Source organism: Ostrea edulis, chromosome 5, assembly GCF_947568905.1.
Source record: "Ostrea edulis chromosome 5, xbOstEdul1.1, whole genome shotgun sequence".
Lineage (NCBI taxonomy): Eukaryota > Metazoa > Mollusca > Bivalvia > Ostreida > Ostreidae > Ostrea > Ostrea edulis.
Window position 1 is genome coordinate 62818761 of NC_079168.1, and position 19651 is coordinate 62838411.

At 35.6% G+C, this 19651-nt stretch overlaps 2 protein-coding genes across 4 annotated transcripts in view; one reads left to right on the forward strand and one right to left on the reverse strand.

Moving 5' to 3' along the window:
* LOC125651079 (spidroin-1-like) lies at positions 1–3443 on the forward strand. The gene is made up of 3 exons (XM_048879673.2): positions 1–62; positions 2522–3234; positions 3345–3443. Exons 2-3 carry the CDS (start codon positions 2524–2526, stop codon positions 3351–3353), a joined length of 720 nt encoding a protein of 239 aa, XP_048735630.2. The 5' UTR covers positions 1–62; positions 2522–2523; the 3' UTR covers positions 3354–3443.
* A 7592-nt stretch (positions 3444–11035) lies between these two features.
* LOC125651520 (uncharacterized) overlaps positions 11036–19651 on the reverse strand; it is a 30403-nt gene continuing 21787 nt past the window's right edge. For all 3 annotated transcript variants that reach the window (XM_048880149.1, XM_056165063.1, XM_048880148.2), the window contains exons 2-8: positions 17277–17378; positions 16990–17088; positions 15603–15701; positions 15364–15468; positions 14276–14326; positions 13819–13902; positions 11036–11826 (exon numbers count right to left, since the gene is read on the reverse strand). In XM_048880149.1, coding sequence (XP_048736106.1) covers positions 11764–11826; positions 13819–13902; positions 14276–14326; positions 15364–15468; positions 15603–15701; positions 16990–17088; positions 17277–17330 — 555 coding nt within the window. In that variant the 5' untranslated portion in view covers positions 17331–17378 and the 3' untranslated portion in view covers positions 11036–11763. The remainder of the gene's footprint in view (positions 11827–13818; positions 13903–14275; positions 14327–15363; positions 15469–15602; positions 15702–16989; positions 17089–17276; positions 17379–19651) is intronic.

Genomic DNA, 19651 nt, shown 5'->3' on the forward strand with positions numbered 1-19651 from the left:
TATCGCCCAAAATTGAAGATGCTTTATCACACCACAGTAGCCGGTCAAGAACGAAAAATCAGGTGAGATTTTCTTTCTATGCAACTGAGGATTTAAACAAACACTAAAACAAAATTTATCACCAAATAGGTAAATTTACGGACTTTAAAATTTCCCTAAGTCTTCGTTAAAGCTATACAATTCTGAGATATGCACAACAAATTGTGTATGCTATTACGTTAACTTCCAAACTACTCACTGCATCATATCTAAAATTGGAAGATTAGTATACTTCGTACAATATTAACGTCTGGTGGGGTTTTTTATGAATAAAATAATGATATGAATCTCAAAATGTAGTTTTTCCTTTCTATTTTCGATTTCTTTTTCACACATACAAAACAAAACCATCTGAGGTTGATAACATGTCCATAATAGCAGGCTAAACAACGGTTCGTGTTAAAATCATACAAAGTCTGATTTATTGATGTGAAGGCTACAAATGAAAAAATTTAATATTCCGGAATTCTTGATTTTGTCTTGTAGTGTGTTATATTCCGCGCACACACAAGACATCGTTCTGTATTTCTGCAGTTTTATTGCATTGATGAAGATAGCACTATTTTTTTTCAATAAAATACATGTAGAAAAACTATAATTAAGATAATTTTCAGTGGATTATCTTTTCATGCAAAAGCGGTTCATGATGTATACAAGTATTACAATAGAATATGGAAACTGATTGTATGCAGGCTCTACTACATATTTTAGGATGTTTCCTCTATAGTGCATGGTTCTTAGGTGAACAGCTAATTAATTAATCAATAATTAACTGATGAATAAAAAGTTGTTATCCTTTTGAAGAAGGAATGGCAATACTAAGAAAATAATGTCCATGTCTCTAAGTAAACTTGGCGCAATATATCACACATTCTTTGCAGGATTTATGAGACTGGTCACTGTTCATTATCTTCATTTTTTCACACATAAAGTGATATGACAAATGTTCTTAACTATTTTTTTTATTATCAAATCATTTTACTTTTAGAATATTTCTCAGGGATTTTTTATAATCCCAAATAAAACCTGTATCATTTTCAAATTTTCATGTAACTTTCAATAACAGACCATTTGCCAGCCTTTTTTCTAAGAATTACGGAAAACAGCGAATTGTATGTATAAATAATTTATATTTCATGGACGAGCCACCTTTTCTGATATATACTATATCCTATATACTAGCATAGATATTGATCACCTGATACCATTGTATATATGATATTGATATATATCAAAACTATTTTAAAATGTAACGCCTGAGGATTATAAAATGAAACCGTTTGCGTTAAAATTTTAACTTGTGTACTGTTTATCCTATTTCTTTATATATTTAGATAGATAGATATTAACCCGACCGATACATGTACCAGTGTATATCTTTATATCAGGACCAATGACAAATATTGTGTAAACTGCCTAACCCGACACCTGTGCAATTCATCTCACCGGGCTTTTATGACCTTTATTTTCCTTCTGAAATTCATATTTTCATTGTTTTGTACATGTTGGATTACACACGATTCACTGTATATTTTTAAGGATAGAATTTCATCTTCTGAAAGGGCAGTTGGAGCATAAATACGATTACTAAAAGTAGAATTAATGACAAGTTCTTTTAAAATACAGTCGTAATAATGAGCCTTACAAACAAAGCTTTGTCAGCTGGAACCAAAACATTCCTCATGTAACCTACCTAATTCTTTTATCACTTCTGGTTTACTAAACACAGGATAGATGGTACGTACTTCTGTTTCAATATGTTTAATGCTGGATTTTAATATTCCTCTTATGCTTTTAACCCATTCTGACAATGTGTCAAGTTCTTTTTCACATTTATATCCTAAACGATTTACTCATAAATTTCTAATTTACGAACTTAGATAACCCATTATGTTCAGAATCGTACCTCAAAAGAGTATGCAAATAGTTACCATGGTATCACTAAATGTTTGAATTTTAGGCTCTCTGGTTGTAAATCTTAACTATATAAGGTAGGTGCTTGTATAGATTCATGGTACTATCTACCCGGTAATATATAAAACAAACTATGACTTTTGTCACGGGTCAAGAATTTACAATATCTGTACAACGTGACAAATTCAAGTATTTCACATCATTTTCTTTTAATTAAAGATTTCACTTTCCAAACTGTCTGACTTCACAAAATAGGGTCCACATTCAACGACGAAAACCATATCCAGATATTTGAATGTTGCATATACATGTATCTGAAAATATGAATAATACACGCAATCCGAAAGATTGTCGTTTTTGACAAATTCCGAGGACATTTTACGTCATCAAATTCGTGACGTCATATTCAAAATTGCGAATCTGTGTCGATTTTTATCAACAATTTCCATTTTGCTTTATTTCAACTTCAAAACTACTTAATTGCAGAATCAAACAACGATATGGTCCGAAAAGGTTGTTGTAGCACCTACATGCATGTCCTCTATCAATTTCATTTCTTTTCTTACAGAAATGCTGAGACTTCTATCCCTCGCTTGCATCATTGCCTGCACTGTTGCAGACTACTACCCAAAGTCTTATGGACTTATGATGGGTGGTCTTGGGGGCGGATCTATTGTTAGCGGAGGAATGATTGGCGGAGGAATGATTGGTGGAGGTTTTGGTGGCGGTTCAGCTGCCGCTGCTTCCGCTGCTGCTGCAGGAGGTGCTGCTGCCGCTGCCGCCGCTGCTGCCGCTGGACGAGGTGCCGCCGCTGCTGCTGCCGCCTCTGCTGCCTCTGGTGGTGTTGGGGGATTTGGTGGATGGGCCCCTACATATTATCTACAACCCTCATATAGCTACCCAGTTTATGGATTAATGGGCGGTGGATTTGGTGGTTTTGGAGGTGGATTTGGTGGTCTTGGAGGTGGATCTGCCGCTGCCGCTGCTGCCGCCGCCGCTGCCTCTGGTGCTGGTGGTTTTGGAGGTGGATCTGCCGCTGCTGCTGCTGCCGCCGCTGCTGCATCTGGTCTTGGTGGTTTTGGAGGTATTGGTGGTGGATCAGCGGCTGCGGCTTCCGCTGCTGCTGCTGGAGGTGCAGCTGCCGCCGCTGCCGCCGCTGCTGCTGGACAAGGTGCTGCTGCCGCCGCTGCTGCCGCTGCTTCCTCTGGTGGTGTAGGAGGAATTGGCGGATGGGCTCCTTCATACTATCCAGTTATGATGGGTGGCTTCAGAAGCAAAAAGGTAGCTTTGGTTGATCTTACTTACTGAATATTAATTAATCCATTATTGAATTGCATTCCTAACGCTTTATGAAAAATAGCAGAGTAAAATGATATATTTTTCCTTTTCAGGTATACTAAAACGGACACAGACACAGGATAATTTTATTGGTTTTTTTGGTTGTATTGTTTGTATTTGTATATATATGTAATAAATGTCACAGTAGATTTAAATAATGTTCTCTTTTGTTGATGCTGTATCAGTATTACACGTGATATATAGGAGTCATACCGCCGCGGTGGTCTAGTGGTTAAAGCGTTCGCCCTGCATGCGGAAGGCCGGGGTTCGAATCCGGTCGTGACAGACTTAAGTTGTTAAAATAGGTAGTGGCAGTTCAATCGCCAAACGTTCGGCATCAGGTGTGAATGTCACAGGTCCTCAGAGAGGACCTTAAAAATGGATGTCTCGTGTCACAGAATGTGTGGCACGCTCCTACTGCTCAATTGCCGTAAGCGTCGAGCAAAGGCCTAAATTTGAAGCCCTTCACCGGTCTTGGTAACGTCTCCATATGATTGAAAAATTCTCGAGAGAGACGTTAAACAAGATACAATACAACCATATTAAAACAAAATCCCATTACAATGAATAGCATTTTCCGTACTACAGCAACATACTACGAGGAAAACCTTGACGATGTTGGTACTTTGAATTGCTATAGAAAACTAAAACATTTTTGTTACGCAATCCTTTGTCTTTTTAGACTTTTACATAGTAGAAAGTCCACTTGTAGTGAACTGGTTACCTGTAGGTGTCCAATAAGTTGACAATTCCTGTCCATTATTTCTAATAAAGGACAGATACTATCCGTTCTTAAAATAATGAACAGTAATTGTCAACTTATTGGACAGTGCCAGGTAAACCCAATAACTTATTAGACGTCTACAGGTAGGCTGAAAATAAGAGAAAAACATCAAAGAGATACAAATTTAATTTTAAAATTCTCTACAAGTAAGAAACAACACAGGTATCGGAAAAATCAATGAAACACTTAATACGATATTTCCCCTTCGTAGAATTCTCTGCTCCAACTTTAAGATTCACAATTTTTAAAACTTCCATTGGCCATTATTATATCGCATCATAACTTAAATATGAAAGACATATTTCCATGCTGTATTTGAATTTCGCTGGATCCAGAGGCACATTCCGAAACTTCTTCACAACGCTTCTTTATGTTTTCTTTACTAGCATATCCTAATTCTGAATTATTACTTTCGCTTTCATGAATAATTTCATTTTATTTCACGAGATGGACGTATTGGGTTCTTTTGGCTGGCGTTAATTATTTCCTCATCCAATACATACGAAAACACAATGCTTTTGCAGATCAAACGTTGGCTTTCTCATCCTCCATATGCAGAATATAACACTCATTAACTGTACTTCCATTAAAATTCTTAGATTTTGATTGTGCAATGAAAATGCTCTCCCCATCAGAGGACGACATGTTGATATGGTTCAATAATACAGAGTGAGTGAATATGAAAGATACAGTACAAGACACCCCTGATTACTTGCATGGCAATGTCCAATAAGTGAATTCTACACAAGACTGGTTATATTGTCAGACTATCTAAGAATAGTTTTATTCATAAATATCATTCTCAATGGGTTTACCTAAGCCTGTCCATTCTTAGAACAAAAAATGTAATGTTTTAAGTAGGATATAAGCCTCAAAGTGTCCATTCTGTGAGAGAAAGAACTGATCTCGGCCCTATGGGCCTCGATCAGTCCTTTCTCTCGCAGAATGGACAGTTTTTGGCTTATATCTTTTACTTACAATTATATTTTCGAAGAACTTAATTCCACACTTGACAACTAAAAACTCAGTTATGACAAACGGGATTACATCAGCTTTTTCATCGTAAATTCCCCATATTTATGTTGCAATATTCCGTTATCATTTGCATATGGTGTTTATGTCTCTCAACTTCTTCGAGACTTGAGAGCATGTTCTACGTTTAATTAATTCTAACTGAGGCAAAATACTGACAAATAAGTTGATGTTACAGGGTATGAAGAGTCTTGTTTGAACACAGCATGTCGCAAATTCTACGGTCGTTAACATGATTTTATTTGCAAACACAACATGTCGTTACGTCGCATGCAGTCTTACGTGTTTCAAGTCAATTGTTAGACTTTTATTCATAGACTTATTATGGCTACGGATTATTCCGTTTGCCTGATCAAGATAAAAGGCTCACGGTGGGTGTGACCAGTCAACAGAAATTGCTTACTCCTCCTAAGCACGTGATCCCACCCCTGGTATGTTCAGAGGTCCTTGTATACGTTTATTCTCTTAATTTGTATTCTTTATGGGGCTCACGGCGGGTGTGACCGCTCGACATGGGATGCTTACTTATCTTAATCACCTTGCCCCACCTCTGGTACATGTATATCCAGGGGCCTGTGTTTGCCGAACTCTTTATTTTGCATTCTCAATAGGAGTTGATAGATTGATCACTATTCGGGTTTTTTTTTTTTTTTTCATCTTTCATGAGATTGATCACTGTTCGTTATTTTCACTTTTGGTAATTCAACTTATACTCAAATTTTCTTTTCAAATGACGAATGTTTTCAAAATCATATTTCAATTTCAAGCAGAATTAATATTCCAGTCAATGGGAGGAATCATATTGAGTTACACTTACCAGGAAAGATACATTGCAGGATCCAGTAACTACTGCACCAAGCTTCTATCTTTATTCTTCGCTGTTTTATTCAGCTGTTGTGAAGAATCTTCATACCTATTGTGCCACAACATACATGTATGCATCAAATGTGGGTTCTCAAAACTTCAAAGTAACTTTAGTACATTTAAAATTAAAAAAAAAAATTCCAAAACCTTTATGTCTTATCCAAAAAGAAAATGGATCAGTCATCCAAAAATTCTTTATCAAAAATCATTTTAATTTTATGCACAAGTACTCTGAAGTACATTATCAAAGTGCTTGAGTTCCTCATTCAAAATATCTATGTAGCCTTTGATAAATCGAGTATTTCCACGGATCCCAATTGATATTCTGTCTAGTTTTCGTTACCGAAAACTAAAGAATGGACTATTCGAATGGTAAATTAAAACTTCCATAAATGACGATAACTTTGAAAATCGTCTGGGACTATCAGCAATTCATATCGTGGATAATATCTGTAGATACTACAACGAATATAGAAAAGCTATTTTGCTGTTGTTATTTAGTAGAGAAAAAACTTCAGAAAGAAATTCTCAAAATCATGCATCACATAAACAATCTTTGTAGACAAATCAGTGATGGCAGATATATGCCTTAAACTTTTCAGAACATTTTTCAGTAAACGAATATCTGAGTACCAAAAAATCAGAAGTACTTAGATTAAACTTTTTATGTTTTGTATGAAAACATTCACAATATTATCTACTGTATATGGATATTGATTCAATCTGTCAGATTTTCTGAATTCATTATAACTGCAATGATATCACATATCCTGTTATCATTACATGCACAGTTCTTTAAAATTTCAACTGACTGAATATATGCTGAGTGTACTGCAGGATAAATACACACACGCCCTATACAATTCATGTTTTTGCAGATTTACGTTTAATTAAGTGCTTCTCAAGACTTTTAAGAAAAATATGAAGTTTTAGTCCATTTCCTCCACATTCTTTCAAAACGTGTCTGATTCCACTACGTGTTCTTGTTTACTGACAATTTGCCAAAATTAACGTGGGAAACGAGATCTCAATATTAAATATCAATAGTGGTTCCAGTGTTCGATATCTTTAGTACAGCATTGTGATTTTTCTTGGGATCCTTTTCCAAGCTGCGTTTCAAATACAGGTCTTGCAGTAGACGTTTCAAATAGATGAAACGGTGAAGATAACGTATTACTTAAAAATAATACAAAAGAGTAGGACAATTACAGACCCCTGGACATACTAGAGGTGGGACCAGGTACCTAGGAGTACATATTCCCTGTCGACCGGTCACACCCGCCTGAGCCATATGTCTTGATAAGGTATACGAAGTAACGCCTATAGATCTAAAACAAAAATAATTCAGTAGATTATCCAATAATATATAAAAAGAATGATAATGTAACTACCCCTCCAGGCTCAGCAAGCATTGTACTTCTCAGATATCATCGTATAACTGTTGACGTCAGTAATTGTATAATACATTGTATATTCATTTCTCTCACGAAATGTATACAATTGATATATGTTCCAATATGACACGTCTTCCTCTCTATCATGACATCTTACCTTTGCCTAGTTGCAGAACTTTAACTCTCCCAAAAAAAAAAAAACAGACCGGTCTGTCAACAACTTTTTTTCGGAGAGCTACAGCTCTGAAACCAACTTTTGCCCCAATATATTTAAATGCATCACTAATATTTCAAAAATCTGCGATCATACATCATTTTTTATGTAAAGGTTTCATGTTGAAGAAAGCAGGTTTTGTTTTGTCGGTGTTATTTTCTTGCTCTAATTCTGATATGCATTGCAGGAAGTATGTGTATCTAAATTTGAATTCGAAAATGAAAAACATCACTATCTTGAATTTGTCATTTTTCATGCAATCAATTTTAGATTTACTACAATCTCAGATAATCAAAGCAAGATCGATATTAGCAAAATATTAATTCACTCCGTTTTCCTCTTAACATTCATACTAACTGAAATTTACATTTACTATTTCATAAACTTTCAACTTTTGAAAAGGCTGATCATACTTGACCTTATCTTCCTTTAGTCTAACCACCGCATGTGAACTGATGTAAATATAAGAAATGTCTTTCATGTTTTCAAAGTATACGAGATGACAGAGTCGCGTTTCATTCATTATGTGACATATCTCTAATTTACCAAGAGCTAAAACTGAAAATTATAAACGTTCATAAAGCTACTCTTCTGCATTCCTTTGGAACAAACTGTCTCAAAATGTTCGAAATTCTGGTTCCGTTGTGCCAAATGTAGTTGTGATATGGCACGGTGCGTGCGTGTGTCTTGGAAACTAGCTAATTTGTGTTATCCTGGATAAATAAAGGTTATTATCATAATAATTATTACTATTATGTGAAGAGACTCGATATGTATCGTATTATATTTCAAATACACAAAAACTCGTAAGGCATTACTTGAATATACCCTTAAATGATCATACGAAAGGTGAAGATAACGAACAGTGATCATTCCCATAATTCCTATAAGCTATACAAAATAGAGAGTTGGGCAAACACGGACACCTGGATTACCAGAGGTGGGATCAGGTGCCTAGGAGGAATAAGAATCCCCTGTCGACCGGTCACACCCGCCGTGAGCCATATATCTTGATCAGGTAAACGGAGCCTTTTCACATGTACATGGTCAAAATATAACTATAGTAAAGCAATCTAACAAAGAATTGCAATTAGATAAGACATTTGCAATACAATCTATTAATAATACAATTCAAGAAAAACAATCATTTATATGTATATATTTGATCTTCTAAAATAAATAGAGAAGATGTTATCTTGTTGCAGTGTTTCTGAACTTTTGTAATGCATGCACAGCATCCAATATCAATATGTTAATCAAACAGGATTCCCAAAGTAACTCTACACTGGACACCACCTGGAAAGAGGAAAAGAGGCAGACCACGTACCACCTGGAGGAGAACCGTAACATCAGAACTTGAGGAAATGGGCTACTCATTGGGACAGGCACAGTATATTGCCAAGGACAGAGCTATATGGAGACAACTTGTTGAAGCCTTATGTCCCACCGGGGACGAAGAGGATAAGGAAGCAGTGGCGTAGCTTCCATTGAGGCAACCGAGGCAGCTGCCTCGGTAAAAAAAAACAACAAAAAAAACACCTTTTACGTTGTTAAAATGTCGATAGCTTCGGGGGGGGGGGGGGGGGGGGGGGGGCTGCGCCCCCCAGACCCCCTGCCTCGGTAATATTCGAACCCAAGCTACGCCTATGGGAAGGAATCAAATGACTGCTACCATTTATTGTCATGCTTCCTGTGCGTTTCTTCATATATATTCTAGATTCTTATCTTCATAACTATAATAGCTCGCTTCTGATCTCTCTTATATTCACAAGGAATATATCGGACGAATGAGATTTAGGTTAAAACTAAGCTTGCTTTACTTTTGTGGCCCTAGAGCCTGCATACTAAAAACATTGCCTCAAATTTCAATAACTGTGATTTGATGTTATCACATTGTGTGGCCGGTCGACAGGGGATGCTCACTCATGCCCAACTCTTTATTTTGCATTCCTTATAGGAGTTATGAGATTGATCACTGTTCGTTATGTAAGCGCATGTTCCGAGTATGATCATTTTTTAAATCGAGACAGGTTACTCACAAAATGTTTTATGTAGGTTTTCAATAGTCTAGTTTAAAGTCAGCATTTCGCCTTGCTTTTATCGTAGTAAATTTATTATTGGAGTTGCCATCTTCAACATGCAACAAAATACAGTGTATAATCTGTACATGTCCATGTAGGCATATACAACTTCGTCTGATACGGAAGTTTTTACCCTGAATGAACATTTCTGAGCATTGCCTTGGTCAACTGAATATTCTGAAATGCGAGAAGTGGTATAAGTCAAATCTGGATTCTAAAATACTCCGAAGAACGTTTAGTAAATCTGAAATCACAACCCTTTCCCCACATCAACATCACATCGTACGACTTTCCAACACCTTACATGACCATTCCTCACAATAAATTAAAGACTAGACTTTTTGACATCAAAGACAGCTGCCTTTTCAATAAAAGTGGAACTTGGAAATATTCATACCTTTAGATCAGTCAATCAAAAAATGTTTCGTTAAATGCCACTCTGATTTTACAAACAATTCCTCCGAAGTTGATATTTAAAACGTACTGCTTAAGTGTAAGGGGTCCATGTATACCCTACTTTTAATTCTATATTCTTTCCGGGATTTATGAGATTGATCACTTCCCGTTACCTTACGAAGGTGAAGGTAATGAACAGTGATCAATCTCAAAACTCCCATAGGGAATACAAAATTGAGAGTGGACATACCAGAGGTGGGATCAGGTAACCATCCCCTGCCAACCGGTCATAACCGCCGTGAGCCCTATATATTGATCAGTGTGCCAATACCGGCCTAACAATCGGTATGAAACACTTCAGGCAGCACTTGACCCAATGTCAGGTTGTATTGGTAAACTAGGTAGTTATAACGATTATAGAATTTGCAAAATGCTGACTTTAAACGAGATTGTCAAACCCCTGTAACATCAACTTGTTTGTCAGTAGCCTGTCTCGGTTTAAAAATGGCCATACACTGAACAAACTCTTGCGTATCGAAACATCAAATAATCAAATGTTGAGACATGCAATAAATATGGAAAGTTGACGATGGAGAAGATGAAGTCCACACCCCGCATTTCCTACAAGAATATATGTACTTCTACTATTGCATTCAAACACTTTAATTATAAACAAAAATCAGTGTATAGAACGGCCTCAATTGGTATGAAACATTTCAGACAGCATTTGACCCGATGACAGGTTGTATTGGCAAACTAGATCGTTATAACGACCATAAAATTTGCGAATGCTGTCTTTAAACGAAACTGCTGAAACCTCTGTAACATCAACTTGTTTGTCAGTAGTCTGTCTCGATCATACAAATGAAACTATATAAAAATATATAACAATATACATTTCGATCAATAATGGGCTGGGGATAGGGTGGGTACAGTTCACCGGTCCCCCTTCCGGATCTGTACATAATTCATAACTCTGTTAAAACAAACAAAAACTGTTTATTCTTCATATAACAACCATAGAGAATTTCAACATGATAAAGAATCAAATGATATGATTACGCATGATATAAGTATCATGAATATACAGGATGAACACGCTTTGTAAATTTTGCACATCAATGTTAATTGTACACATTAGTATGGAAATTACTCACTGTATACAGGGTTCGCCTCCTCTTATTTTCGCTGGTCTACATTAATCTCGCAGACGGTTTTCTCCAGTTTTAAATTCACCAAATCACAGTTTTAAAGAGAGATAAGAGAGAAAACGGTTTCGCTCAGGCTTAAATTCGCCCACTGAAAACGAAGGCGATAGGAGTGAAAATTTAAAAGGGGGCAACTATTTCCCTGTAAACGGTATGGTATTTTGAAATATAAAATGATCCGTGGTTAGAATAATGAAAGGCTATGTACTCTGTTCCTGAATTTGTGACATTAATAATAGATTTCTTCATTCATGAAAACACCCGGTAATGTGTCGGCTACCCTTATATTCAAACTTCCAGTATTATGGATATTCATGCTATCAAATTCCTTTTGAAACATCTCCCTGAGAGGTTCTGCCAATCCGTCGTACGTCGCACTTCCTCTTTAGTTGAAAATGTTATCTATCTCGGGACAGCCCATTATCAAGGTTCATCTTTGTTAGAATTTCAATCACATTTAGTATATGCTTTTTTTCACAGATTATAGTCATTTGTGGTTTCAATTTCTTCTAAAGCAGAATATTTCCGCAAGTCTTTGTGTCCATGGCTTTGCGGCATTCCCCTGTAAGAAATCCCATTAGGGAGGCATGGAAATATATAAATACCTTGTATATGTGGGAATTAGTGTTATCCAGTTCGTACATGTATATACATGTAATGATACTTTTATATAACTACGTAACAAGATATGATATATTCTCCTTTCTGCCGAGTTTCAAATCAAACATGATTCTTTATTTTATTCATTTTTTACTACATGCATCTAAAGTCATATGTACTAGTACCAGTATTTTTGGTAAAATACAAATGACGAACTTTTGTACATATGTTACCAATTAGTGCATAATGTATCATTAGTCAACTCCTTTTTATTATTTGGAGTGTTGGACTGGTGGGATGTTTTATTCATTGCATGTTGTGTAATTTTCATATACCAGGCAACTGTTTTTTATTCAGGTTTATTTGTTATCATTTATACTTAATAAATGACCTATTTCATCTTTTAAACGGAGTTGGTTTTATTTGTGTGTGGCTTTGACTGATTGTTTTGCTGTTTTCCGCCACACTCAGCAATTTTTCAGTTATCTGGTGGCGCCCAGTTTTTATTAGTGGAAGAGAGGAAAACTGGGAAACTTTCTCACTTACCGGCGCAAGCGGGATTCGAACCCGCGCCGACCAGAGGTGAGAGGCCGTGTGATTTTGAGCGCGATGCTCTAACCACTCGGCCATGAAGACCCTTGTGGCACACAAACATAAAGGTACATATGTATGTATCGGTCGCGGTAGCTCAGTGGTAGAGCGTATGCTTCGTAATCGTGAGGTCGTGAGTTACAGCCCCGCTCGTGGCATGGCCGCGTCAAACCGAAGACGTAAACACCTAGGTAGCGATTGCTCCTTTGCCAAACGGTCAATATTTAAAAGTGAGAATCGGAGGTCCCCTGTTGCGGCAGGCGTTGGCACGATAAAGAACCCTCACTGCTAGGGGCCCTGAGCGCTAAGCATAGCATAGGTCTAAATTTATGGTACTTCATCTACCACTGACGATATCTCAATATGAGAGAAAAAATCTTGACGGGACGTAAAACAGCCAACCAACCTACATGTAAAAAAAAATATCTTATCACGTAGTTACATATGTAACACATTACACCTAATGAATTACCTTAATCTCCGTATACACCATTACATACACAATCCGTTACTTTAATACCTATAAATCACGTATACATGTACATGTAGGTATTAATATCCAAGTACCTCTCCATTCCTTAAAAGTAATGGAGCCGAGGCCCCGAAAGGGCCGAGGTCCACTGCTTTTAACGATGGAGAGGTACAAGGATTTAAATTTAACTAAATGATTGACTCATATTACAGAATTGTTCCTATAAATTATAGAAATACTATTACACTTTTATATATTACAATCAGATATGATACTAGAATGTAGTTTTATCATATAAAACTTCTATTTATTTAATTTTTTCCAGTCATTGTCCTCAGTCTAAATGGTTCAGTGCAGTTTCTCAGTTCATGTGAATGGTCTTAGGTTGGAATTCCATCTTTGCCTTTCATTTTTAATTTGTAAAGTATTATTCATATCTTAAAGCTTCATAGTGACGAAGGGGTATTAGACAACATCTGTTCATAAATAAAACAGCACATAACTAAGCAGTTTTCTAAAACGCCATTCCTTACGTCACAGGTTGTCTGTCGGAATTCCCAGCCATTCGAATAGATGTACAATATATGTATTTATCAAAATGCATGCGCGCTTCATTCACGACTGTACCGCATTCATTAGGAACTGGTTATTATTACAATCTGTAGAGATTTCAGAGGCAACACCATCGGAAATGTACCTGATAATGTATACACATTGGATCCCTATATATTATTACACACAATATATATTACTTTATTTCCTGTATATTGCTATATACAGTGTACACATTCGATAATCTCTACATATTACTATAAACGCAAAGGCTCCTCTTAATCCGTAAACATTATTTTACAAACACTGGAATACTTTGAATCCTTATTGTTTTCATACCTTTTTTGTGCGTGATTTGCCCGTGTCTTCCGATTCCGTCTGCACTATTTCTCGTGCTTTATTTATGATCTTTAAAACATATTCCTAAAACATGTACAATAAAATTCATGAACCATTCATGTATAGGAAATTGTTGTGTAAATACATATCACATATCGGGTAATTGGGCTCGATGAAAACGCTAGTCGTTTTTGCGAATGAGGAAAATTCGCCAAAAAATGAAAGTGTCAAAATTTATATCCATATAAATGATACACTTGTTAAATGAAAATATGCCAAAAATTGAAGTCCTAAGATTTCAAACTATATATATCTTTTTAGAAATTGCGCTAATTATTCCCGATGCCAACTTATCTGATATATGTTATTTTTTACATGGTTAAGCATGGTTGCAAACAGAACCACTCTATCTTACAATAACTACATGCGTAAGAAAGTATGATATAAATTTATTTACCTTTACTGCTTCCATGTCAGGGTCTTGGACAGGGCTCTTTTCCTCTGTATTCTGAAAGAAAATGATAACACGAATAAGCTTAAGAATTATGAGGAGCCGTTTTAATATTTTTGAAGTATTTGCTGATATCAAAAAATTATTTTTTGATATCTCAAAGTCTATTTTTTGATATCAGAAATAATTTTCTGATATCAAAAATTCGAATTCTTGATATCAAATAATAACAGTCATTTTCTGATATCAAAAATTTGATTATTTAATATCAAAAAATCATTTTCTGATATCAAAAATTCGAATAATCATTTTTTGATATAAAAAAATACATCAAATTTTCTGATATCAAAAAATATAATTCACATTCTTGATATAAAAAATACAAGACATTTTCTGATAACAAAAATTGGAATTCCTGATATCAAAAATAATTTGATATCAAAATATAATTTCTGAGATCAAAAAATCGATTTTCTTATATCAAAAAATGATTTCTGATATCAGGAATTCAAACTGATTTCTTGATATCACAAAATATATTTTCTGATATCAGAAAATAAAAGAAAATGGCGAAAATCTTTACATATTAATTCCGTCCTTCGCCAAGCGTGTTGTAGCTTGTTAAGGAGGTAGATTTACAGCCAAGAGGATATGTGATTTAGAGCTTTAACTTCTCTGCTAAATACATACTAGTCTTACTAGCTGTAAATTTTGCACTAGGGGTAAAAATAATTATGTGCAAATATTGCTTACTCCCCTCCACATGCCCCAAATTGCACACAGGTGTAAATTTCGCGTATATATAAAATCTTCACACCGTCTGTAACAAATAGGTACAAGTGAATGGGGATTAAACTGCTAAAAACAAGCAGAGATAGATCTAGCTTACACGAGTGGATTTTCATTATAGTTAGCGTACCTTTGTATTTCTATGATAATACATTAGGGCTAGTTTCAATCCTGACATGTTACATGTTATACAGTTTTGCAACAATCCCTTTACAAATTGAACAGCATATTGATTTATAAATAAGATTGCGAGTAGGTACAAAATTACCGGAGTGCAAATTCAGTTTAGTAATACTACAACATACCATTATTTTACTGTTTTCCATTCCGTCAGAATAAGGTCCTATTTTCAGTTTGTCTGGATCAATGGTATGGGCGTTCAGCTCATATTGAAACACGTGACTGGAAAACTACAAAAACATTTCGACTTTTTAAAAAAAAAATCCTTTTAAACAAATTATTTCGTATCTCTGAAAAGGAAGTAGATCTGTAATTTTATTTCCTTAAAGGTATACACAAATGCAGTTTAACAATAAACAAATACCTTATTCTCGCCACAAACCCTCTGAGATTCATTTTCGATTAGTGTGTTCACATTGTCTAAATCCGTGACTTGTTCTGGTTTATTCTCACGAGAAGATTCCTAAAAATCCAATAATACGTATCTCATTATACTTACTTTTTTCATATCAAATGGCTTACATTATATACTTCTCACTTCTTTATACAAAATAGGGTTTGATGATCTGCATTATGGATGTACATGTATGTGGATTCGTCTGAACTGCGAAGACGTATAGCTGACTCCAGTGGATTATGAATGAACTTGGCATACTCTAACACAATAGTGATGATGCATCATCTAGTCTTAATCTTGACATGCTAGACGTTGTGTAGTCTTGCACCAATCCTACTAAATTGTTAAAAGCATATATTGATTTTTAAATGAGAATAGGCACAGAATTGAAGTTCACCTTTGACAATCTTAAATCTTCATCATGTATATCTCCATCATCCAATGTAATTTTTAAATCCCGGATGGCTGTAAACGTACTTCTCACCTTGTTTTATGAAAAATCGGGACCTGTGATCAACATGTGGGAAAACACATTTTTATTTTATATAAATGCTTGGAGAATATGGGCGTGGACTCGGACATATTTTTCATTAATTTTTTAGGCTACAATGAAGACAATGCTAGCGAAGTCAAGACCATGTCTATAATTTTCATATCAGTTATTCCCTCCACGACAATCCGGTGGGGTTTTTTTAAATTCTAATTTGTGAAAATTTTGCTCCAGTCAGCTTCGAGCCAGGTCTATCTTTGGTGAAGTTATCCTTACGAATTTCACACAGATGAACAGATCGATATACATTTTATTATACTTTTGAAGTTGAGAATGGAACCATCCTGCCTGTTTATCAAACCACTAGGCAACCTGGGCGCATTACTTAATTATTATTTTTTTTTGCATTAGCTGCCATTAAAGATAAGACCGATACAATATTATCTTTTATCTCCTAGTGACCTTGACATAACCCAGCTGACCATGAATCAAAGTTATGACATATTCTCAGCTTATGAACAATCTTTGTTTGAAATATGAACAACCAATGTTCCCTTGTTGTTTAAGAAATTTTAACCTTTTACGCTCGATGACCTTGACCCTTACACTAGTAACCTTGAACAAGATTGATGACATATGTACATGTTATGAATTAATGGTATTTGAGTAAACTATGAGCTCCCAATGTTCTTAATTACAAAGTTACAACGTGAACAAACTCGGCGAATTTCTTTATCCCCACATTTAGTTACTGGGCTGTAACAGAAATGTAGTTGTATGCATGCTACATATACATAGTATCTAGTATCACTAAAAGGTCATTTGTAACTCCCAGCAGAAATCAAACACAGTATCTACCATTACCTTGTTGCAGTCCTCACAGTTGTCGTCTGCATCATGACACACTACATTGACATCGTCAAGGTCTGTTATCAGACTTTCGTTGTGGCTGTCTGCGGTATCCTTCAAATAACAGGATGTTAGTGTGAGTATGCTTAGATGTGGAGGGGCTGACCATTCTCATTTGTATGTCACTCAAATGGAAGAACTGTGTTGAATATCGTTTTTAATCTGATGTCAAGTTTTGTTGCAATTTGAAGGTAGAATACAATGACCTAGTTCTGAGTACGTCAAACTATAAAATGGCTTACCTGGTCGTCTGCGTCCAGTTTTACGCTGACGCCCTTCGCATCCACATCAGACATTTTACTAGGCCGTGCTCCGTTTTCATGGATGGAAGAATTATTTGTTGCCTGAATTTTAAAAGTGCGGTGAAGTTTTTTCTAAATAACGTTTACATTATCCAATATACATTGTAAAACTTTAAAAGTGCCCTTTAATCCCAAATAATGCGATTAATAAACCAAGCGCAATTATAAACAATTATTTGTGAACCGAATAACTTTCCATTTAATGCACTGTAAGTGAACGTTTGAACATCACATGTATTGATTTCGCTTTACATACATAATTTCCTTTTAGCTGATCGGAAAAACTATAAAACGCACCGGCCGGAAGATGAAAAAGTGCGTAAAAAATCGAGTTAGAAAAAGAGTAAGAAGTCGCATTTATTGCACTGCAGAGCCGTAGGGCGAAAGCGCTTTGGAATAAATGTGACATTTAAATCTGATTTTTTTCTATATTTTGCCTATACCAAGGACTTATTCTATTCTTATAATATATATATATATATATATATATATATATATATATATATATATATATATATAAAAGCACTGAAAAGGCCACGACACTGTTGGTTATTGAAACTCAAATTTTCAACGCAATCCGCGTCTTTATCAAGAGAGATACATAATGTATATTACATAAACAAATAACACATCACGAAAAAACGAAAAGCGTGTTTACTATATATATATATATATATATATATATATATATATATATTATACTTATATATATATATATATATATATATATGTACTAAAAATGACCAACGACACGAACAACAGTGAATTGTCAAATTATATATATATATATGGGGGACGCCTTAGTCTACACTGTACGTAGATCTCCAATAACCTGAAGAAGACATCTTCCAATATCAAAAAGATATGTTAGGTAACGGATGTCTCCCGTGCAAAGTAGAGAGAGAATTTTAATTCTTCTTCATTCGTTAAATCAACGCTTTCTGATTATACTAGAGTGCGCTTTAGTGGTATATCTAATCGAATTGCCAGAGTTACAATCCATTTCAAAACAGCAATAATTCAATGAGAGAAAGCTTTGTATCAACACATCTCTTTTAATGATAGATCTAACTGTAGATAGGCTTCAGTCGAGTAGAGTATGATTTTAAAGTACAATGTACAAGACCAAATACGTTATCGATATCGACAATAGCATGACGATATCGTGTCGATATCATCATCTAGCAATGTTATTACATATATTAACATATATATGACTGTCTTCAAGGACCAAATACGATGTCGACATCGAAAATAACATGACGATATCGTGTCGATATCGTCATCTGAAAAAGCCATTGTTAGTATATATACAAAGCTGTTGATATGATGTCGACATCCACGATATCGACAAAAGCATATATATCGATATCAACTATATTGTTTCCATATCGCTAACTGACAAAGTTATAATTTACCATATACAATAATGATATAATGTCACGTGTAGGGTTAAGTATATAATATTAGACGTTCTATTTATAGGGACCACCTCGCCCTAACTGATAGCTCCACATTTATGGCGACCAACATACTAGAAGTGTCCCATTATATCTAAGAACTTTTTAATCACCCTTCGTACAGTACGTATCAATTCACAACATAGCAAGGGATATCTCGGACTAAAATTGGCACGCATGATGGCTATAGCCAACAAGCTCATGACTCGATATCGACAAGATGGAGGATTTCAACGATCATGATTCAATATCGATACGATATCGTCAATATTTACTAGGACTGAAAGTGACAAACATGATCTTATCGACATGAAAGAATATCTTAAACGAAAAATTACACACCTGTATGATCGTTAAAGTCAGCAGGATCATGACACGAGAACAACATGATGGAGGATCCCTTCTTAAATTTCATTTTATACCACGATCTTTGACCTTGCGACTTTGATCTTCAAGTTTGACCCAAATTTCAAAACGACAGGAAGGGTTTACTAAGACTAAAAGTGACATGCATGATTCCGATGAGATTCAACGCGATAATGATTCGATATCGACATAATACCTGTACTATCAACAAGACAAAAAAACCTCAACTACCATGTAAGTAGTATAAGGCGGCTCGATAGGGGGTTCAACTGAGTGTAGTTTTGAGTGCGGGCCGATAGGGGGTTCAACTGAGTGTAGTTTGGAGTGCGGGGTTTTATAGAGGGGGTCAAGCAGTTGGCCAGGGCCACCTGGCGCGATCAAGCGGGGTTGGCGCGGTCAAGCTGGGGAGGTGAGGAGAAGTGGCGATGTGTAGCAGGCGAGGTGTGGGGGGATAGCGTGTGAGCGTTTTGTATTCCTGGTGTATTCCTT